Here is a 23,920-nt window from a genome sequence, read left to right as displayed (position 1 = left end):
TATTTTGATTAATCCCCCCCCCCCCCCCCCCCCCTTTTTTTTTCAAATTTTTGTAGTAATGATGAGGAGATTGGTAGACATGCCATATATATATAAATAACAATAAGCATGTGAAATTGAACATGGGGATTGGAAATATAGTTAGCATCATAATTATTTTTCTTTTTAAATAGAAAAGATACTTACATAATTATATCAATATTTCGATAAATAGATATAATATTAATATAATTAAAAATAATAAATTATAAAAAATTAATATGAAGTGATAGTCGTACATCTGGTGGGAACTCGAGCCCATATTATGAAACTAATTAATAGGACCTCAATTTTAATCACTTGTGTTAATAGATCATTGATAACTACCATAATTTATTTTAATAAGTAAAATGTATATAATAAAATAAAATAAAGTGAGTCAAATACCCATACATCCAATGAGACTCGAACTTATGTCACACAACTAATGAGATCATAATCATGAGAAGTAAAAATATAGGGATAATTTACACTCCCATCCCTTGAAATTTGGTGTAATTACATGTAAATTTCATGTGGTTTAGGAAATTACATATAACACCCCTGAAGTTTGCTTCTGTCTAATAAATAAGTCTTTTCGTTAGTCAAAATTCACTGAATTTGCTGATATTGACAAAAAAAAATTAGAAAAAAATTTATAATACCGACGATTGATTTATTTGATATATTATTGACTTATAGTAGGTCAAATAAATTTTTTATTATCAAATTATCCCCATACATCTTCACATATTAATGCATGTCTGAAGGTATATTTTCATCGTTATATGGATAGATTAGTTAAAAAAAATTATTTGAGCTGTAATAAGTCAGTTTTAAGTTAATTAAGATAAATATCAATTTCCATTCAGTTTTTTGTTAATATCGTTAAATTCAGTGGATTGTGACTAATAGGGGGACTTATTTGTTAGAAGGAACCAAATCTAAAAAATATTAGATATACTTTTTAAAATTATAGAAAATTTATATATAATTATACCAAATCTAAAAAGTGTATATCCCTAAAACGTATATATAAATTAAACCCGCATGCCTTGGACTCTCATTCAATTCTCATAGCCTTTTCAACATCAGAGTACTTTAGTTGGCATCCATGTGATCTATGCAGCTTTTTCCATCCCACAGCCCTTCTCTTCCCCCCCCCCCCCCCCCCCGCCCCCGCCACAAATATAGCAGCCACCACAAACAGTTTATTATTATCTACTACCTGATAATTAGTTCAGTATACACATGCATCGTGTTCATTTCATTTCAATCTTTCTCTGGGAACAAGTTTCCTCTATCTATGGAGGTCATCTTAGCTCGAGAATAAGTATATGCTGAAACTTTGCAATATGTCATGCAGGTTGAGAATTTTGCAGAAGAACATCACTCAGAGGATCATGGGAATTTAAATTTGTGCCCTTATGATGGAGTATTGCCAGCTGAACTGGATAAAAAATTATGCCATGTGCTCATCGAGCGTCAGGAAAGCCAAATAGTGGAGTTGGAAGCTGAGCTGCATCATGCACATTCTAAACTCTTGATGTAATTAATTATTATTTATTATAATTTTTTATTTTTAATTATGGTAATTGATCGTGATAAAATATTGTATTTGTTTTAGTATGTTGATTATTTAATAATTATGAATTTTATTACATCTTAAATATTTTAATGGTTCATATTATTATATTATAAGTATTTTTCTAAAAGACTTGTCAGACTGATTATTATTTTATGCAGAATAATCAAATTGACCAGCCAATTATAGAGATGGAGCTTTCTTTTTCAAATGCAGGGAGTAATAAATTTGATTTTTTAACGAGAAATTACTTTTTTAATTGGAAAAAATATATTTTTCTTTTAAAAAAATAATCTTTTTTTTCACTCATAAGCTATAATATTGAGTTATTATGTAAAAAAAAAAAACAAAAAAAAATTTCGACTCCGATCACCACAAGAATCTGACTATAATATACATCAGAACCATAAATTACTTACACGAGTACTTATAGATACATATCAGCACAATGTTTATGTCGACACGAAAAATCAAATACACGACTATCTTTTGTTTAAAAATAAAAAATAAAAAGTGGGTACATCACGAAAACTTCTCCGGAGTTATCCATCCTAGTACCACTCTAGCAAATCAAGCTCAACTTGGAAGTTTTGATGGGATTCGATGTTTTAGTGCTGATAATCGCACCCAATACACGATTTTATGACTGAGAGTGACTCATTCTCACGATTTGAGCCAATAAATATTAGTGTTACTGGAATTGACATGTTCCTACCAACCGAACAAATAAATATTAGTGCGACGAAAATTTTATTAAGATAGAGCTAAGAATCGTTGAATTAATATATAGTATTATTTTGTTATCTGACGGTACGTTAAGTGATGTAGATATAAACTCACATGAACAACATCGTCCCCCTCTTGGGGTATTACCGTTGCTACCCCCACGCATCCAAACAGGGAAAACTGAAAAAGGGCGCGAAACCAAACTGATAATTCTGTAATAGAAGTGAAAGGGAGGGGTATTTTCCGGAATTAGGCAAGCCCCGTATGAAAACTGCAGAGATTGTGCTGGTGTCAAAAGGAGAAGCGCACGTTAATTCATGATGACGCTAAGAGATGGCCTGTCTGCTTCGTGCGGTACTATACTGCGCCTTGGATGTGCATTTGCTTTTCCGTAACGCCATCCCTACCTTTGTTTATGCTTCTTTCTTTTTTCCCTTTTTTCTCTATGATATGGATGATTCCATTGGCCTTTCCTAATATTTTGTATAATTATGCCCAAATTTTTTGTAATTTTAAAAAATTATATTCAGTACGATTGACGCATATTTTCGTCCAATAAATAAATTAGTTCGTTATTCAAAATTTACAAAATTTAAAAAATTTCTATTTGCTCTCGATTTATTTATTACGGGTCAAATATACGTGTATATTTTTATCAAACTATCCTTATTCATCTTCACATGTGCTAATGCATGTGAGAAGGTAAATCTTCACTTATAATGATAGTTTGGTCTGAAAAAATTTATTTGATCTATAATAAGCCAGTAGCAATTTAATTATGGTAAATATGGATATTCATTTAATTCCAAATTGATATCAACAACTTGTGAAGTTTGACTAATGAATGAATTTATTTATCGGACTAAAATGAACATTATGGGTATTGGATATAATTTTTCAAACCACATAAATTTACATATAAATATGTCAAATCTCAGTGAAGACGGATGTAATTACTCCGTAAAAATAACAATTAATTTTTGGGTTCATACTTTATTAATCAAAGAACTTAGTTGAGAATTAGTACGAGATATTTGTCATAATTTCAAAATAAATATTTTTAGTAGTTTATTATTGAAAATGAGTTGAAAAATGTATTTATTATTACAATTTTTACTTTTAAACATTTTATATTTAGTTTATTTAAGTCAAAAGTTATAAACAACCCCTGACAAATTTCGACAATTTATTGATAAATTTATAAACATTAAGTTGTTTTTCGAAATACTCTAATCTCAATTATCGATTTAATTATTTTCATATTACCAAAATAATAATAAAAAAATAACTAAAATCAACTAACTAACACTTTTATACCAGATTTTTATTTTTATTTTTTTTATAAAAAAAGCCCCGAGTTAGGGACAATTGCCGTTGCCCCCCCCCCCCCCCCCTTATGTGTTGAAACGGGAAAAATGCAAGTAATCCTGTGTGACAAATTACCGTCTACGAAAAAATAATTTATCTCTTTGTGTTTTTTGTTTTGCAGCAATTTATATCTTCGTAATTTTTAAAATAGAGCAATTTACCTTCTTAAATATGAAAATAAATTGCTTCATTTTGAAAAGCATTGGGTGAAAATCGATACTTTTTTTAGAAAAATAATTTGCTCAATTACGATATTATGTAGAAATAAATCAAATTAATCCCATTTTTCCAACATCGCCAGCTTTAACTACTGATTAACTTACAAATTTTTCCACCAAAGTAAAAAATATTACAAAATGGTCTTTATTTTAAAAGATTTTTGTTCAAATGATGTACGAACTAACCCTGTTTTTTTTATTACTTTTATCAACTTAGGTTAAAGTTAACAAGTAATAATGAATCGGGGGAGAAAAGAACAAATTGAAATGCGATAATTTATGTTTGCTGGTAGATTATATGACAAAAAATCATAGATATGTACGAAATTTATTTTCTAAATTAGTTGTCCATCAATTAATTAAATTAAAAATTTATAATTCGAATTTCATTGATGTAAGTTGTTATTCTACTTTAATAATAATTCATTTTCTATTTTTGATGAACTATAGAAAGTTGATATTATTACTGATATATTAATTATAATTGATTTGTTTAACAATATACTCTCATCCTCTGAATTTTGGTGTAGCTGTACGTAATTTTTTTGTGATTTGAAAAGTCACGTTTAGTATCTTTGAAAGTTGCTTGCGTTTAACGAATAGGTCCCTTTATTAGTCAAAATATATTGAATTTGACGACATTAACAAAAAAACTGAACGAAAATCGATATTTACTAATTACTGACTTATTACATGTCAAATAAATCTTTTATGAACTACCTTTATAAAGGTGTAGATATACTTCATCAAATACATTAATGTGCAAAGATATAAGGGTATTTTGATCATAAAAAGATTTATTTGGTCTATAATGAATTAACAATAAATTAATGCGGATAAATATGAATTTTTATCTGACTTTTTATTAATATTTGGTGAATTTTGACTAATAAAAAAATTTATTTATAGATAGAAATAAATTTCAAGAATACTAAATATAATTTTTTAAATTACAAATAATCTATATTAATTACATCAAATTTTATGAAAGGAGTGTGTAACTATTTAAAAAAAAAAGTTGTCCAAGGATGAAATTTTAATTTTCTTGAACCAATACATATATTATGTACTTAAAAAAACTGGTCAAAATCAATATTTTTTAATTAATTAAATCCCCATCTTGGAGATGATATATACAGTTGTGCGTCCTCTTCCTCGCACCCCACCTCCACACACACAAGTGATATATCAAACTCATAGACAGCTCTATACATACATTTATAGAATATACACAAAGATTGTATGTATATGTATGTGAATTAATTTCTTGAGATATATAGATATATATATACACCCACAGAGAGAGAGAGAGAGAGGAGAGAGAGAGAGAGATAATGAAAAGTGAAGGGGTGATGAGGGTTGGTGTTGATATGAGCATATAGCTCACGCAGATCAAGAACACTTGCAGAGATTGGAGGGTGGTAACCAAAGAAGTGTGAAAGGTAGTTTGTCAACTTTGTCTTTGAGGTGGGCTTCAGCCTTCAATCCATTCCTATTCAATTCCCTCTCCCTCTGTCTCTGCTCTGCAGTGAATTCATTCCTCTGAACCCTTTCTTGTTCCTCCCTTCATTTATATCTCCATTCTTTTATTATCAATCATAAATGAAGGTTTTTTTTATTTTTTTTTTTTGGGTTTAATTTTTTGTGGGCATTAAAATGGTGCTGATGGGCTTATAATGGTGTGGCAGCTGCAGGGAATCATTCATTTTTTCTTTTTTAATATTTGTTTTGGTGGAGTGAAGAAAGATGAATAGCAGAGGCAGGAGGAGCAGTTTGCAGTCTGTGAAGGCATCTCTGAAGCAAGAAAAAGTATTAATTCACCCCTTTTCTTTAGTTGCAATGTTAATGTGTGCTGAGTGTGTGTTTTTAAGCACTTATGTGTTGCATTTTTCACCTGGGAAAATGGCTTCAAGTTGTAAGGGCAGGTTTCAGAAGATGAAATTCTTGACAAGAACTGATAAAGTAAGCATCTTTGATGAGATTCCCAGATGGGTTTTTGATTATGTTGGCATAAGAGATAGAAAAAGGAGGAGAGGAAGTGGATATATTCTGGAATGTTTTATTCCCTTTTCCTTTATTTTTCTTGATTTCTGAGTTTCTATAGATTGCAAAATACTTTTAAAGCTTCAGTGTAGCTTTTCATTGGCTTCTTATCCATATTGATCCTTTTCTTTTTTAAGAATGTGGCCTTGAGTCTAATTGAGCTTTATCATTGTGTAATTCCTTTCTTGTGGAAGCTGATTGTTGCATATACTTTATGATTTGCTTGAAGGAAAAAGGGGAAATGCAGGGTATCAGGATAATGAATGCTGAGAAACCTACGACGGGCCGTCGTCGAGGCTCGATCAGGGAAAGAAAGATGGCGTTGCAGCAAGATGTGGGTTTTTGATTTGTTAATGATGTTATCTGTAGGTATTCTACTCTAGATGTTAGAAATTGTATTTAGTGAGTGTAAAATGGTGCAGGTTGATAAGCTAAAGAAGAAGCTCAGACACGAGGAGAATGTTCATCGAGCTTTGGAGAGGGCTTTTACCAGGCCGTTGGGAGCTCTTCCTCGCCTACCGGCTTATCTTCCGCCCGATGTCAGCCTCGAACTTCCTAATTTGTCTTTGTTCTATTTTTTGGTTGTTTGTAGTTATGTTATACTTTTAGTTGGTAAAGAAAAGCTATAAATGCTTCAGTCGCATTGATTGAAGTACCAATTCTTGCAACTTGATGAATTGAGCGGAAGGTCAAATTAAATTGATAAAAAGATTACGTAAATGAAAGAGAGGAAAATGAACTTACTTTTTTTGATACTTGATCTTCATCAATGCGCATGCAAATTATTCATCATGTTTGACTGAGTAGTTCTTGAATGATATGTGCAGACACTCGAGCTTCTTGCTGAAGTTGCTGTTTTGGAAGAAGAAGTTGTTCGGCTTGAAGAAAAGATTGTGCATTTCAGGCAAGGACTATATCAGGAAGCCATCTACATTTCATCGTCGAAGAAGAACATGGACAATTCTGCTGATTTATGTGATCCTGGTCAGATTAACGATCTGAAACGGAAAGAATCCAAATTGTTACTTCAAACTGAGGCCAATTCTTCAGCAATTATTGGGAAGAATCCATCTTCCCTTTCTGGTAATGCAACCAATTGAACTATCTTTGCTTCATTTGCTTCATATCCCTGTGTTTTCTTTGATAATTCCATATTTTCTGGATGTATAAAACCTCAGATAAATCTTATACCTCTAATGTCATTTAGATGAAAGGAGGGGAAAGGAGAACCAGTCAAGTACCAATTCCTCGAAAAATAAGCAGCAATCGCCAAGTTCAAAAGTTCAAACAGTTCGCACTCCAATAAAGAGGGCTCCCATTGAATGCAGAGCAGCTGATAAACGTTTAGATCCTCAAAAATTACAGGTTCTTGTTTCACATATTTTTGGTCACTGGCACAGGGAAAAACTTAATATATTAGAATTAGTTTATTTATTTATTTTTGGAATTTTTCCAGTTGGAAAGTCGTTTAAAAACAGACCATGAGAGTTCAGAAGAGTGGAATCCTGTCAGCCGAGAGGAAATATCATCAGTAGACGACAGTCCAAACAAAATTTCTGAGAACATTCTGAAATGCTTAATGAACATTTTCTTGAGAATGAGCTCCAAGAAGAGTAGGAGTACTGCAGAATCTTTATATTCACTCTCCAAGCTGAATTCTTCAGAAACCTTCACGTATACGGAGTTTAGTGATCCTTACAGTATATGTTCGAAGTTCGGAAAGAGAGATATTGGTCCATATAAGCATTTATTTGCTATTGAAGCTACCTCTATCAATCCAAACAAGACAACGATATCTGTTTTCCTAGTTCAAAGATTAAGGTAATTTACTAAAGTAATTTGAGAATTTTTAGTTCTCTTGTGACAATCATGCATGTCGATTCTTACAACACCCTTGATTTCAGGCTTCTACTTGAGAAACTTGCATCGGTTGATTTGAAGGACCTCACCCACCAAGAAAAGCTAGCTTTCTGGATGAACATCTACAATTCATGCATGATGAATGTATGAGTGAGAACTATTCTCATTTTTACTAATCCATCCTAAGTATCTCGTGATTAGTAAACTCCTTTCTTTTTAACTATGCCGTGGTGAAAGTTTCCCGTTTTCTTCTCCTTGCGAGATTTCTATGCAAAGCTACTTAGTTATATTTGTTTATTTCGAAACCAAATTTCCTCAGGCATTTATTGAGTATGGCATTCCAGAGAGTCCTGAAATGGTTGTCGCCCTGATGCAAAAGGTAATGTTTATTTTATTTAGTATTTTTTCACTATCCATTTAATGCACTGCATAGTAGTTGTTCTGGTGGGAACGGTCGTTTAGAGATGCCAGACTAATATTCGCCTAAGATGAACAGTTTCGTTCATGCTATTAATATTAACTGTTTACACTACAGAAAGCATGATTATCAGAACTGATGAGGTTTAGCATCTTGTTTCTCAGGCGACAGTGAATGTTAGTGGACACATTCTAAATGCAATAACAATCGAACATTTCATATTGAGATTGCCATATCACTCAAAATATGTAAGATATCTAAACTTATAGCTCGATTTTTATCAATATGTTGCTCACCTTTCTGCCTGCTTCCGTTTGGTGAATAGAGGTTTGCCCAAAATTAATCCTGTTACTTCGTTCTCCTCAGACTTTCTCGAAGGGTGGAAAGTACGATGAGATGACGGTCCGCAGCAAGTTTGGCTTGGCATTGTCTGAACCATTAGTATCGTTCGCACTCTCTTGTGGAAGCTGGTCTTCGCCTGCTGTAAGTTATTGCTCAGCGTATACAGAATTGATTTAAAGACACAATTTTACAACTTCTGCATTTGCAAGCGACCGAAGTTCGTTGCCAGTGTTTACTTGACTTTTCCTTGACGCTATGTTTGGATTTGGAGTAAGGATTTCAAATGACTCCATATTTGATGAATTTGAAATCCATCACTAGGTCAAATTTAGAGTTGAAGAATTTAAAATCCTTTAAATCTAGAATTAATCCAAATAAATTCCGAAGGACCTGATTTCAAATCCATCAACCGAAATGTACCCTGAGTGATCATCTTGTTCAATAGAATCAGCTATTTGAGATGATAGATTGTGGAGAATTTTCACAATTTGATTGTCGTTTAGGGAATGTCAATGTAATTGTCCCATTTATGTAACCTCAACAACTGCTTGTGTGTCAAGTTATTGCAATCAAATTTAGATTATATCAACACCTCAAAAAATTCATTTATTTGTTCACTTTACATGATGAAGGTTCGCGTGTACACTGCGTCCCAAGTTGAGAACGAGCTCGAGAATGCCAAAAGAGAGTACTTACAAGCAGCAATTGGCATTTCGACGACCAAAAAAGTTATAGCCATCCCGAAACTACTGGACTGGTACCTTCTCGACTTTGCAAAGGACATCGAGTCGTTGCTGGACTGGATATGCCTCCAACTACCATGTGAACTCGGAAAAGAAGCAATGAAGTGCCTCGAGCGGTGGAAAGACGAGCCTCTCCAGCAGTCCCTCCAGATAATGCCGTACGAGTTTAGCTTCAGATATCTCCTGCACACATGAATAAGGTTAGCTCCAGTTTAGTCTTCTTGAAATCATAGCAATTTTACAATTAAGTTTCCTGTATACAAATATACAAATAGTGAAAAATGTAGAAATCCTGTCCTTGTAAGTAAAATGTCACTCTTGTCTGAAGTGTTTCTTTGAGGGGTTGATTAATGTAGAAATTCTTTCATTTCATTCAATCTGGGAAGAGTTTTTTAAGTACCATTTACATAAAAATAAAGGGTTAAAAAAATCATTTTCTCATAATACATACAATTCTTTTATTGCACAAACATATGTTGATCTCTAATTGCACTGTGTATTGTCTGTGAAGATTTGTAAAGGGGATCCAACAGATCTATCATTAAAGCAGTTTAGGTGTGAATGGAGACATGCCATCTGCTCTGGCTGCCTTATCATTGAATTTTTGGCAAATCTGTTTCTCCAACTGACAACATTAATGTGGGTTCTTAATAGAAGCTTAGGATGGAACAAAGACAAGAACATAGAGGGAAGTAATTTTGAGTGAACGCTTTTGTCTTTCCATTTATTTTTGGCAATTCTTGGGTTTTTATTTTTACTTTTGGGTTAATTGCACTTTGACCCCCTTTGAAATGCGACATTATACTCTCCTCCAAAGAAGTTGTGAAATTAAACTTACACCCCTTTGGAAATTTTCCATTTACATTTGATCTTTTTCTGTTCAGTTTTGGACGGAAAATGCTGATATAAGCAAAAATTACATAATTTTTTAATTTTAACATTCATTTAACATTGTTAGATAATTTTTTTATACTTATAAAAGAATAAATGTCATATATATATAGAAAAAATTACGACGACCTCCCCCGAGGTTTGGCATAATACTCTCTCGTTGTTTGAAAAATTACTCATACTCCCCTGATTTTAACCTTTTAACAATTAGCCCAATTCGTTATGTTTCTATCCATTTTTACGGTAAATTGACCTAAATGCCATTGTGAATTAAAAATTAAAAATTTATTTATTTTTAAAAAAAATATTTTTTTATGGACTAAGTGGATAATTTTTTATAATTTTTAAAAAATTTTCATCCATCTCGTTCGATCTTTTTATAAGTTTCTAATTTAAAAATAAAAAATAAAAAAATACAAAAAAGGTAAAATTGACAATTTCATACCTCCATCCAAGAATTACATAGTTTCATCAAACATCAGGGGATATTTGTAATTTTTCAAACAATAAGGGAGTATTCATAGTTATGCTAAATTTTAGGGAAGGTTGTTGTAATTTACCCTATATATATAGAGCAAGGTTAACATCATTATTTTTTTCCTTTATAAATCCAAAATTATAATATGAGAATGTTAAATGAGGGTAAGATTAAAAATTTATATAACTTGCTAACATTATCATTTTCCCTCCAAACTCTGATGAAACATGAACATGTTCAAATAGTGAATTTTCGGGCCCTTTAAGCTTTTAGAGAAGGTCTAAATGTAACTAAACTTCTCCTCCCCCCTCCCCCCAAATATGTGAATTGTGATTCTCAGTAAGGTTTTATAGATATTATATCCGATATTGAATACAGAGATTAGTTAAATGATTGTCACATATTTTAATTTTTTAAAAATAAGGGATATATGACGATCATCGATGCGTTTAATGCCCAAAGTATCAAGTGTAGTATGACCAGCTTGAGATTCAGCGTACTCAGTTCATACTATGTAGAGCTGTCATGTATTTGACTTAGTCTAAATATGCTGTTACTATATATGTTATGATCAACTTCATGTGCCTTGGATTATTCTTCATTATTGATTAATAATTCATATAAATATATACCCCCTCTATGCAAAAATGATTAAGAGAATATTCGACTGAGTTTATAAGCTTCTCAAAATTTTTTATAAGATATTTGGAGTTTATAAGGTCGTCAAATGAGATGTTTTGAATTTTATTAATTTTTTTTATTAAATAAAATAACTTCACACAATTTTTTATACATGTTATAAGTTTTAACAAAGTAATATTGCATAAGACAAAAGTATATATATTCTTTTTGGAATTATAATTATAAGTCACAGTATACGATTATTTTAACAAGTTCATCATAAATAATTGATGAAAATCTAATAAAGACAAGCAAAATCAAATTAAAAATATTGATAATTTTTTAAATACAAAAAGAGGATATATTAAATTTTAAGGTTTATTTATTGACTTTTTTGCTTTCAAAGATAGAGATGGGAGAAGTGTGTAGAAAATAAGAAAACATCATCATTTATTGCTATAATTACAAATGTGTAGATTACGTTTAAATAAAATTATGTTTTTGCCCAAAATAGAGAGCAAGAAATGGTCCAAGTGCACAAAAATTGAGACGATAAGAAATGAAAAAGAATCCAAGTTTTGTCGGATGCTGAACAGAGATAGTGAGATAGTCCTAAGTTTTTGTCCTCTCCTACCCACGTTGCAAGACATCATCAACCTATTTTTAAGCAAAACACCAAACCCCCTTTCCCCAAAATGACCTCAATTTGCATCACATGCTTCTCAAAACCCACTCTTATTATCACCGACTATCTTAACTTGCAACACTTCTGTATTATTAAATAGATACTGACATAGATTTTAAAAGATAAAAACTAATACATAGTTAAAAAATTTAAAGCAAATAATGAATATGAGTGAAAGACGTATACGTTGATGTATTTTAGATTTTTTGCCGCAGTATCAGGTGAAAGGATTTTTAAGAAAAATTCTAAGAGTAATGGAAATTAACCCTGTAAAATAAGATTAGTATTTTGATGATTAAGTTAGTAACGGTTTTACTGAAAAAGAATAAAGAGAATTTTCATTAAAGTGAGAGTAATAGTGTAGAATGATGATAGCGTGTATATGTTTGTGTGAAGTGCAAAATATAAACTTTGAGAGAATAAGTGAGAGTTTTAGAGTTAAGAATGATGTCACCAAATGACTGCAAAAATGCCTCTATTTATAGATATGTATAGAGCAGTATATGAGGGTTGTTGTGGAGTGTCGTGCGCCGCTGAAAAGCCCCTTTGAGTTGGCTATCATCCAAAAAATATTGTTTGTGATTCGGATAAATATTGAAAGAGATATGACTGTTTTACCAAATCATGTCAGGTCTGCCTGAAAATTTAAGAATCTGTTACTCATGGATTCTTAGCTCTTTTGCTGCAATCTACTAGGCACCTGGAGATATTTTATGATGATGTGTCCGTGTGTTGACAAGTTATATGACGTGTCCATTCAACTATATGATAACATGTTTGATTGGAATGAACTTGTTTGTAAGGCTTGCCAGTTCAGTAAAGTAGGAGGTAAGTTTGTGGGCTTTTTCTCCTTGCTGATGGGCCAGCTGGGCTCGTAGCCAGTTGGTTAATGTGCCTTATTTGTGGGCTTAGTCAATGAAAGATTTAGGTAGTGTCACACGTATATAGTTAAATAGATATGATACATATTTTAAAAGATAAAAATTAATATATAATTAAAAAAAAAAGAACACGTGATGAACATGAGTGGAAGTTGATGTTATCATAATAATATATTGTCGATAAAAGATGGCGGACCATTTAAAATGAATAAGTAATTATGTATTTTAAAATTTAATGTTATAGTGTCACAAACTGTCAATTGTAAGTAATAAGTGACATTCTTCGTATTAATATAAATATACTAACTGTCAATCATATTTGATGTATGCGTATAATTTAAAAATCTACTGAAATTACTAAAATATTTCAATTTTGGATGTGCATGAGTGGAAAATTGTCGATAAAACTAATAATTAAAAAAATGTGAAAAAATAAATATATTTGAGAATATTTCTGACAACCAAAATTTTGGTCACTCTATAACCCTGACAAGTAATTAATAATATATATTAGGAAAGTGCATCATATGAAACTTTTAAAACCAAGAAATGTATAGGTGGATAGGCCATTTCCCATGCAAGAAATAGCAAAATTCCAAAACCCTACATTGGATCTTGGTTTGTTTGTTAGAATTGTTATATGGTATGATTAAATTTTTTTATTGCAAATATTTGTACCTACATTTTATATTATTGCATGTCTTTTAGATAAATAGATGATGTATTTTTGTTAAATACAACTGAAAATGCAATGGGATCTGCATTTAAAAAAAAAATTAGTTCAAATTTGATTGATTTGAGTCTGGATTTGATCAGCCTTCTAGGTCTAAATAATTATGGATTGTGTCTAATAAATCTCCGAACAAGCCTGTCAGACAGAGCTCGTAAGAACAATACCGGAAAAGTCCCGATTATCATTTTTAAAATTTTTAGCCCATTGAGCTTTACCAAAAATAATTTTTCATGGGCCTAAACCTCTCATGGGCCATGCACCAATGGGCTAGAACATTTTTTGTGACTAGGAATTGAAGAATAAGATGCTATGATCTTATATATATATATTTTTTAAATATTAAACAGACTCCTCCAAATTAGTATCAAAATTTTCATTATTAACATCTTATAAATTAATATTATTTTATTTTATCAAAATACTTCAACAACTTATTCGTAAAGTAAGATTGGCATCATATAAGCTCGAAAAGTATATTATAAAATATATAAATCTATAAGATGTTTTTAGATAAATCTATTAAAACACCCTCTAAAAGTAAGAAACCATCAAAGTATGACTTCTGAATGCGTGCTACAAATTGTCCGTGATGCATAGTTTAGTTGGTGAAACTGATGCGTCGTGAGCATAAGGTCAGTGATTTGAATCCCATCTTTATGTGAATGTTGGTCTACCTTAATAATAATGGTTAGTTATAAATGCCCGACATTGATAATAAGAATATTAATTATTAATAACAAAATTTTATAATATAATCAAATCACTAGGGAAAAAAAAATGATAGATTACAACGAGTTTTCCTGAGATTTGATATAATTATAAATACCTCTTTATTATTTAAAAAAGTACCAATGTTTTTCTGATTTTAATGTTCATCTAATAATAATCCAAATTCGTTAGTCTCCATTAAGTTTTCATCTATTCTTGTGGTGAACCGACTAAAATACCCGTGTGGATTATGAATTATAATTTTACTTATTTTTTTAAAACTTTTTTGATGGACTAATTGAATAATCTTTTTTATATATAATTTTTAAATTTTTCATCCGAACCTCATCCGATTTATATATAATTTTTAAATTTTTCATCCGAACCTCATCCGATTTATTTTATATATATATATATATATTTTAAAAAAAATATAGTAAGGGTAAAGTTGATAATTCTAGATCTTCATATAAAAATTATATAATTTCATCAAATATCAGAGGGTACATATAAATTTTCGAAAAGATATTTGTAATTATACCAAATTTTAAGAGTGGTGGTTTAAAATGAGATAAATACTCACACGTTCAACGGGATTACGTTGAATCTGTTCATAGAATTTCAACCTCGACTAATAAACTAGGACATTATTGGTCTCTTGTTATTTTGTTTAATTAAAGCAATATTGGAAAACATCAGGAAGTGAATTTCAAATTACGAGTGCAAAAATAATGCAATACTGTAAACTTATATGAAGTAAGACATATGCTCGTACTTGAAACGAAATTCAAATCCTTGACCTTGTAAATTTAGAGTCATGGTTAACACTATTCGAGGGAGTAGGAGATATACGAACTTTTTTTTATTATGATTAATTAACATGATCAAGAGTGAAAAATCATAATGTGGCTTCAGCATGCGAGATTAAAATATTAATTATAGTTAAAAATCATGAAATAATAAATTATGACAAATATTTTTTAACCATGACCCTAATTAATAACCAGAGTGGCTCTATAATTGTTTCATAGGTGGTACATAAATGGGCACTCTAAGATACATTTCTCATATTCTATATGTAATATTATTTCTATAATAGTCAAGTGAAATATATTTAATCGCCGCATTTAAATATTTATATATACAAAAAACTTAATTATATGCACTGAGTGCCAGATACTAAATCATATGATACAAATATAATATCGACACAATACATGGGGCCTTAATTAGGTCTTATTATTTGCTATCTGCAAAAAAAAAAAAAAATTAATAATGAATTATTAAATGATTATCTTAAAAGTGCTATAAAAATTACATATTAAGTGACAATAGCTAGTTACGATATTATCACAATATAATAATTAGTGATAAGAATTATGCAATTTTTTCAATAAAGTTTTCCAAATACAAGAGTGGGACAGAAGATTACGACTTGAGGATACTTTACAAAGAAGTCGAATAAGTGCAAAATTTTAAATTTTTTATTGTATACTTATGATGCGGATAAAATAAGTGAACCCAACATATTAAATTGGGTCCAAAATATTTCGGGGGTAATATGGGTCTACAACAATAAAAACCCAAGAAAGCCCACTAAGTATATAGGTCAGCAGAAAATAATGGATGAGGAACACGCAACAACATTGCCTTGACAGACAGTGTTGTCCGTACAACTGATTTTAAGTATAAAACCCCAGTATTTAAGACGGTCAAGGTAACTATTTAAGATATTACATTTACTATTTGCACCGATACACGACTTTCTCATATAAACGACTTAACTTGATCGATGGGGTGCTCACACTGGATCAGGTCCGATACATGTCACTTTGTGCAGGTCCCAAAGTCATTTCCCATACCCGAGTCCAATGTCGAGCGATACATGATCTTTGGAGATCGAATCACATCAACTTATATCCGCGAATCGTTTTTATTTAATTTTCTAATATCATGGTCAAGATTTATATGTAGAAGTTATCAAACTTAATTATATTTAACCTCATTTTCAATGAGGTCTTTCCAAACACAAGTCCACTTGCACAAGAAACACATAGATTGTGATATTCAATTCCTGTAAATGTTACTATATATTGTCATTAATATAGTTAATTATCATCCTTATCATTATTGACAGTATTATCGTCATCAACATCATTATCACCATTATTCTCATAATATTAGGTATACGATCCAAAGTGTTAGTGTAATAATATAAGACCCCGATACATTCACATGTATGTATCGATTTATTTAATAAGAAGTCCTATGTTCGGACCACAGTGTGTATAAATTCTCTCAAGTTAACTGCAACTACAAATCACGATAAAAGATAGATTCAAATCCAGTATGTTTGAGGACACCTCAAGGGAAAAAAAACCATAAAAATATATATGCATATTAGGCATACTAAATATAAATGTATTTGAAAATTTTGCTTTTATTAAAGATGTTGATAAATAAATAGAATTTCATTATTATCTTTTAATAAAATTAATAAAATTTTAAATATTTTATTATTGATAAAATTGTAATAGATTTTTTTTTTGAAAAAAATATATAACATAGACAACATAGTAGTTTGAAGGGAGTGTTTGTAAAAATTTATGACTTGGAGAATAATAAATCTTAGGATTACAGAATACACTTTTTTTTTTTTAAAATTATAGGTCATGTAACAACTACTTCCCTAAATTTTCTATCTATATATTTTCCCTTCTTGAATTAATCCAGAGATAAATTTTTCGAATGCCCAAATTTAAAGCAAGGCGGATGCAAATTTTCCAAGTGGATTAGGCTAGAGATGGCAATTAGCCTCGATTATTTGGGTCCCGTCATGGACCTGCCCCATTTGGGACTGGTTTGATATTCATTTTGTCAGGATCGAGTCCGGGGTGGGGTACGGATTTCATACGGGACCCACCCCAATCCAAATTTTATATACTTTTTCATTATTTATTATTCATATGTAATACATTAATCATAAAATTGAAATTGAAAGACTCGTAGAAATAGTACATTTGAAGAATGTAGGTGCCAGTGCCTTGAGATGGGCAACTAAGACATGAGGAAAAATCGAAAGGAGTGAAGTAGAAAGGATGGAACTTGCTAGTGAGATTCAACACATACAAGTTGACCCTTTAGATGATAAAAAGGTAGTTGGAGTTGGGGGGAATTTGCTGAAGGACGAACTATAGGATTTGACCTGCTTCCTTAAAACAATGAAGATGTTTTTGAATGGGAAGAGGGAAAGTTTGCCAACATTGATGCAAGTGAGATGATGCATCAATTGAATGTCCAAGAAAGTGCAGCCCCAAAGGAAAAGAAATTTCAGTCCCCAGAGAAATTAGAGGCAAAGCACATCCATCTGAAATGGATAGCTAATGCCGTCTTAGTTCCCAAAAAGGAGGAAATATAAAAGATGTGTTTATCTAAACAAATTCTACCCCAAACACTCTTACCCTTTGCCTCACATACATCTTATTGCAGATTCGACCTTCAAATGTGAGAAGCTCAGCATATTAGATGCGTATCAAGAATACAATCAGATAAAACTTGCTGAATATGACCAAGAGAAAATGAGCTTTGTAATGGACCTGTGCCTCTATTGCTATAACGTGATACCTTTTGGCCTAAAAAAGTACGGGAGCGATATATCAAACATTGGTAAAAAGAATCTTTATAAAGCAGATAGGGAAAACTGCAAGTTTATGTTGGCGAACGACACTTTTGCTGATCTACATGATTGTTTTGATCAGCTAAAAAAATACGGTATGAAGTTAAACAAAAAAAATGTATATTCAACGTGGAAGGAGGAAAGTTTCTGAGTTATCTGGTTACTCAAAGGGGAATCGGGGCCAATTCTGACAAAATGGAGGAACCTTGAACCATTAAAAATATTCAATAGCTAACGGGAAGATTGGCGGCCTTGAATAGATTGATATCGTGCTCCGCGGGTTTGCCCTTGTTTAAGATGTTGAGAAATACTAATAACTCCCAACGGAATGAAGAATCTCAGGAGGCATTAGAAAACTTGAAAACTTACCTAGCAACAACACCTCCCGTGCTGGTTAAGCCTCAGGAGGACGAACGGATGTATGTATATTTGGTTTTGTCCCAACTACACATTGATATTTTCCAAATCAGCGATATGTTTATACAAAACTAAGATATACGAAACTACAATAGAAAAAAACACAACCTCGATTTCACATATAACGTCAAATGATGTGGGTTGTACTTGATCAGTGCTTCATTACTTGAGGTATTATTATTCACTCCAATTTTGTATGACTCCCATGATTTTATTTTTAAAACACGTCTTGCTAGTTTTTTAACTAACAATTAGGAATTATATCCTTATAAAAAGTAACATTTACAATTTTTTGATACTGGGATCAAATTGAGACAATCAATTAATTGATTTCCATTCTGTGTAATACAAAATAATCTAACAAATCAACATTACATGCATATCATTAATTAGTATCATCAGATTTTATTACCAATAACTTAATGTTATAACAACATGAGTAGAACAAAATTTTGGGATATGTTGCATTCTTAGAAAGATATGATGATATTGTTGTTTTTCTTTGATGTATCTACAACACTAAATTAACAAGTACTTGAATAAAATATTCTTTTACCAAAATAGTTATAACGTCATAATTATGTAAGTTCCAAACATTACGAAAGGGTATTTTAATCGGTACATATATATAAAAGCTAATAAATAGTTAGCAACAAACAAACCCGAAATTCAACTTTATTTTTTTTTTTATAAATATAAGTATTTTCCATACAAAATACTAACGACATCATCACGATTCTAGAGGGACCTGAACATAATAAACATTTTATTTAGCACACACAACATATATATATATATATATATATATACATATGGCTCCAAATGTGAGAACACGTCGTATAGAGGCAAGGATTCCTTGATTAATCAATAACGACGTTGTAATTAAACAAATAATAAATACACGAATATCATTCTTAATTACAGCTAGACTTGTTTCCCACGTTGTTGTTGGCCTTTATTTCGTTTCAAAGCCCACCTCCCATTCCAAGAACAAAAATGTCATCCATGCATGTATGTGCATCTAGAAGCACATCAATGTTCAGGTCAGCATGATTGAACAACTAACGTAGAACACACACATTCCTTGACTTTCCTCAATTTCTTACATACTATATATAATCCCAAATATATATATACACACACATAGTTAATTACGTGCGATGATGAAAGTAATTACGACATCCGTGTACTAAACCTACCTTTCACTCCAAGTAAAATTCTCGCACTCGTGGCTCATCTCTACTTAGTTAATTTGTTTCTTTATTGCATAACGGCTATTAACTCGTTATTTTTGTAAGTGAGGCTAAAATATTTGTTTCGGCTAAAAATCATGATAAATATTGTAACTATAGGTATATCATAGTAAATATTGATTAATTGTGATCAAAATTAAAATTTTCACAAATCGAAGAATATTAATTTAGTATGAAGTTTATGCTGTAGTGATTTAATAATATAGGAAATGAATCAGATTTTTTAAAGTGGAATTGTTTTCCAATTTATGAGTTGTAATTACGAAAAGACTAATCAAGTATATATATATATATATATAATTAAATAATAATTGTAAACTAAAGTAGAACTAGTTATTATTAAATTAAACGAATGAATACGTTTATACTGTCATTTGGTATCGGGCTATAAATCCCAAAAAATTTTCATGAAATATATAATTAGCTTGCATCTTTTAAGGATGAAAGTACGAATGAAGAAATAAGATTTTTCTGTTATCATAATTAAACGAAAAAAATTGTGACAAATACGAATCAATCACGGCTTCGTAATTTCTGCAGATGCAGTCAAAATATTAGCCATGGTTAAAACCATGACAAATGTTTTGACTACAGTTAAAAACTAAGAGAATATTGATTAATCGTGGTAAAAAAAATTAAGTTTTTACTTTAATTTTACTTAACCGTGATTAATAGTATTGATTATTATGATTTTCAAACTGTGGTCATTTATAGTGTAGCGAATATTTAATTTTTTTTATAGTCCAATTAATCATAATTAAAATATAAATTTTTACATTGATTTTATTTGAATGAAATAAATATTGTTGATTAACCATAATTTTCATTTTATACATGAGTCATTTCAGAATGCACAGTGGCATGAAATTCCGTAAATGGGACAACTAACACTAGAAGAAAATTTATCATAGACTATACCTTTATTGTTTATATATTAAAATTATGACAAATAATTATTATTAGTTATGATTACATAAAAATTGATAAAAAAAAATTAATTCGATTATTTATTTTTAATTATGATAATTAATTATAATTAAAATGTTAAATTTTCTTTTAGTATAATGTGACACATAATAATATATAATAAATCAAAATCAAAATATATACCTTACTAACTATATATATGAAATTAAAAAATAACAATATTTGCATCATTGACTATTACAAAAATAGTTTAGCATTCACATATATATAAAATTATAATTAACTTCAAATCTTTTTATTAAATATAAAATCTGAACCCTAGTTTTCACTAGACAAAATTCCCTCATGCAAAACCTAATAAAAACAAAAAAATTAAAAAAAAAAGGGAGAATGATCACACAAGTAATAAAAGGCGGCTTGTCAGATCTCTGGAGTCAATATTATTTGCTGTCAGTTCAGCATCTGCTCCTTCTCTCTCTAACCCTTTATATTTTCCTGTCTTTTCCACTTTTACATTAGCTATCAGTTCTCTGCCGAGGATTTCAACATGGAGGTTGTCATACCTTCCCCTTCCCACACCTTTGATTTCGATTTCAACAGCGCCCGCTCGTCGCCGAACGTCAGCCCGCCCTCCACGCCGAAGCCCTTCGGCGACTACTATTGCAGTGCTCCCACCAGCCCTTCTCACCTCTCTCAGTTTTACCGCGATGTTGATGAGTTCTCTGTCGTCGGCAATGGCAGTCGTCGTGGCGGGTCCAGAGAACCCTTCAAGAGTAGTGTTGGAGATGATTTTGCGTTTGATGTGAGCGAAGATTGGGAGTCAGCCTCCGTGTCTGCTGATGAGCTTTTCGACGGTGGAGTGATCAAGCCCCTGAAGACTCCTCCGCCGCGGCTGCACCTCCCTGCGGCCGGGAGAGTCAGTGAACATGTGATGTTGGAAAATCCCGCCACCGCTGTTTCTGCGTCGCCGCTATCGCAGACTAGAAAGATCATCCAGGGCGCCTTCTCGCCACGGCGGCATAAGAACAGTAAGGAAAGAGAGCCGTTTCTAGGTAAAAACGCGACAAGAGCGGCGGCGGGGAGTCAACGAGGAAGAGAAAGAGGTGGAGATCTTTCAAAATCCTCCAGCCGAAGGGCGGCGCGTTCCCTTTCTCCGCTCAGGGACGTACAATATCCATGGGAAGAAGAGAAAGAGCAGCCGCACAATGCAAAGAGTTCCTCTTCACAATCAACCCTTTGTTCAGCTCTGTCGACAGCGCCGGCTAAAGGCGGCGGCTACAAGAAATGGAGGCTGAAGGAGGACGCGCCGCCGCTGAAGACCCTCTAAAGAAGTACGCGGTGGGAGCCAGGCACTCGAGCTTCAGGGTAATCGAGAGCCCAGGGTCCGGTTCGAGAAGAAGGGGACCGGTTTCTGCACACGAGCTGCATTACACTGTGAACCGAGCGGTTTCAGAGGATCTGAAGAAGAAAACGTTCCTGCCGTACAAGCAGGGGATTCTGGGCCGGCTGGCGTTCAATCCCGCCGTCCACGCCCTGGCCAACGGCTTTGGTTTTTCTCGTAAATGAGTACAAAAATTAGCCCACAATTTACAATTAATTATTTAATATATATATATATATGTATCTTTTAGGGTTTTATTTTTATTATTATTTCTTTTGTGTTATGTTGTATAGAGTCTTTTTATGATGTGTACAATCCGCACATTGGAAAATATGAATCAACAAGAATTTTTGACTCATTATTATTATTAATATTTGTCCCAATAAATATTAAATTATGGTCCGCACAAGAAAAATATCACATTAGGCTAGAAAAAATTTATTATTGACTATGAATTAAATCATAGTAAATAGTTATTATTAATAATAGTTAAATAAAAATCTATGCAAAAAGTTAGATTACCCATTATGTACATGATTTTTTTCATGATAACGAGCTATAACAAAGTTTTTTGACATGCGTTCAGTCATACTCGCAAAATCATAACTAACAACTACTGTGTGGTTTGAACTGTGACAATTGATCATAATTAAATATTATATTTTTTTTAGTGTTACAATAAAAATATCTCCAAAAAAAGATTTTTCTAAAATGATATTTTAGATTTTAAAATTAGATATTTATTATGAATAGACAAAAAGAGTTATGTCTGGACATCTCTATATTATGAACATTAATTTTAAAAATGGTAATGAAAAATTACATAAAAATTTTCATCTCACACAAAACTCTATATGAAATCAAAATAATAGGATTAAAAAGTACAGCGTACATAGGGAATACTTATTATTAATTTATTACTCATTTTGTAACTCGGAAAAAATAAAAAAAAAATGTCTAGTAAACAATTTTATGGAGAAATATATATAAAAATAAAAATAATATTTAAATATTTTCCTTCTTTAATAAGTTGATTAACGTCACTCCACCACTCGATGACAAAATTTTTTTCTGGTCAACTTCTAGATGAGCAGAAGAGTCTCATATATATCCTACTTTAATTTTTAATTTTCCGTTGATTTTGCTATTATTTTTCTTATTTATTGAAAAATAAATATTTTTTCCTCTGACATATATAGAAAAAGTAATTCATTTTTTTTTTTACATGCATGCAACCAACCTACATGCACACACCTAAAATTTGAACACGAGATCTTCCATAAAAAAACTTTATACTCAAACCATTAAGTTATATCCCCCGAGATAAAAGGTAAATCAATTTTTATTAGCCCGTTTTTCAATAATTACTCTTGTGTTTGTCTATACTCAGATGATTTTTAGTATCGAAATCAATGGCACGAGTTCGATTCCCATAAGAACTTGTTCTTGGGGAGCATACAAAAAGCGACGTTGCTACATTTGAAGGGAACAAAATTTGAGACACTTTGAGCATACGGAGCAACCACCGAGCATCATAGCCACCATCATTGTGGAAGATATTAGACAAATGATTATCAGTGTTAATTTATCTCGTTCTGTTAGTTCATATGCGTTATATAAATTATGGCGTATCCCTTGGCCTGTCAAGAGGGAAACCACCAATTGAGCATTCTTGTACTGTACGATCTTATTTTATTAATGAAACTTACATTTACCCAAAAAGAGAACATCGTTTTTGTAATAATATGGTAAAGTATGTTGAGTTCTCATAAAAATTGATATTATTATAAATATATATTTATTATTTGAGAAATTATCGATACTATCTAATAATAATATTTGTCCAACAATTGACCCGTTTCGTTAGTTTCTTTTAGGATTTCATCTATATTTTGTATTGAATTGTGAAAATGCAGTTTTTCACCCTTCATTATAATTTTATATATGT

General features: G+C 31.3%; 1 protein-coding gene and 1 pseudogene across 6 annotated transcripts; both read left to right on the top strand.

The window, feature by feature from the left end:
• Nucleotides 5,076–10,183, top strand: LOC105166230. Of its 6 annotated transcripts, XM_020695566.1 has the most exons (13): nucleotides 5,076–5,382; nucleotides 5,604–5,724; nucleotides 6,188–6,292; nucleotides 6,381–6,497; nucleotides 6,786–7,041; nucleotides 7,166–7,323; nucleotides 7,415–7,779; nucleotides 7,863–7,962; nucleotides 8,138–8,197; nucleotides 8,401–8,484; nucleotides 8,603–8,719; nucleotides 9,211–9,521; nucleotides 9,833–10,183. In XM_020695566.1, the coding sequence occupies exons 2-12, from the start codon at nucleotides 5,662–5,664 to the stop codon at nucleotides 9,514–9,516; spliced, it is 1,731 nt and encodes a 576-aa protein (XP_020551225.1). In that variant the 5' UTR covers nucleotides 5,076–5,382; nucleotides 5,604–5,661; the 3' UTR covers nucleotides 9,517–9,521; nucleotides 9,833–10,183. The 6 variants fall into 6 exon arrangements, with proteins under 6 accessions (XP_020551225.1, XP_011083818.1, XP_011083815.1 ...); XM_011085516.2 differs by lacking the exon at nucleotides 9,833–10,183 and having other exon boundaries at nucleotides 5,076–5,357; nucleotides 5,610–5,724; nucleotides 9,211–9,735; XM_011085513.2 differs by lacking the exon at nucleotides 9,833–10,183 and having other exon boundaries at nucleotides 5,076–5,357; nucleotides 9,211–9,735.
• LOC105166313 lies at nucleotides 21,029–22,333 on the top strand (annotated as a pseudogene).

This window comes from Sesamum indicum, linkage group LG7 (assembly GCF_000512975.1).
Source record: "Sesamum indicum cultivar Zhongzhi No. 13 linkage group LG7, S_indicum_v1.0, whole genome shotgun sequence".
Classification (NCBI taxonomy): domain Eukaryota; kingdom Viridiplantae; phylum Streptophyta; class Magnoliopsida; order Lamiales; family Pedaliaceae; genus Sesamum; species Sesamum indicum.
This window is presented reverse-complemented; position numbering and strand designations above follow the sequence as displayed.

Bases quoted from the DNA above. Each gene is read 5' to 3' on its own strand.
- LOC105166230 (XM_020695566.1), top strand. From the start codon at position 5,662: ATGAATAGCAGAGGCAGGAGGAGCAGTTTGCAGTCTGTGAAGGCATCT. The intron at 6,293-6,380 runs GTGGGTTTTTGA...AAAATGGTGCAG, and splicing joins AGATGGCGTTGCAGCAAGAT to GTTGATAAGCTAAAGAAGAA. The intron at 7,324-7,414 runs GTTCTTGTTTCA...GAATTTTTCCAG, and splicing joins TAGATCCTCAAAAATTACAG to TTGGAAAGTCGTTTAAAAAC.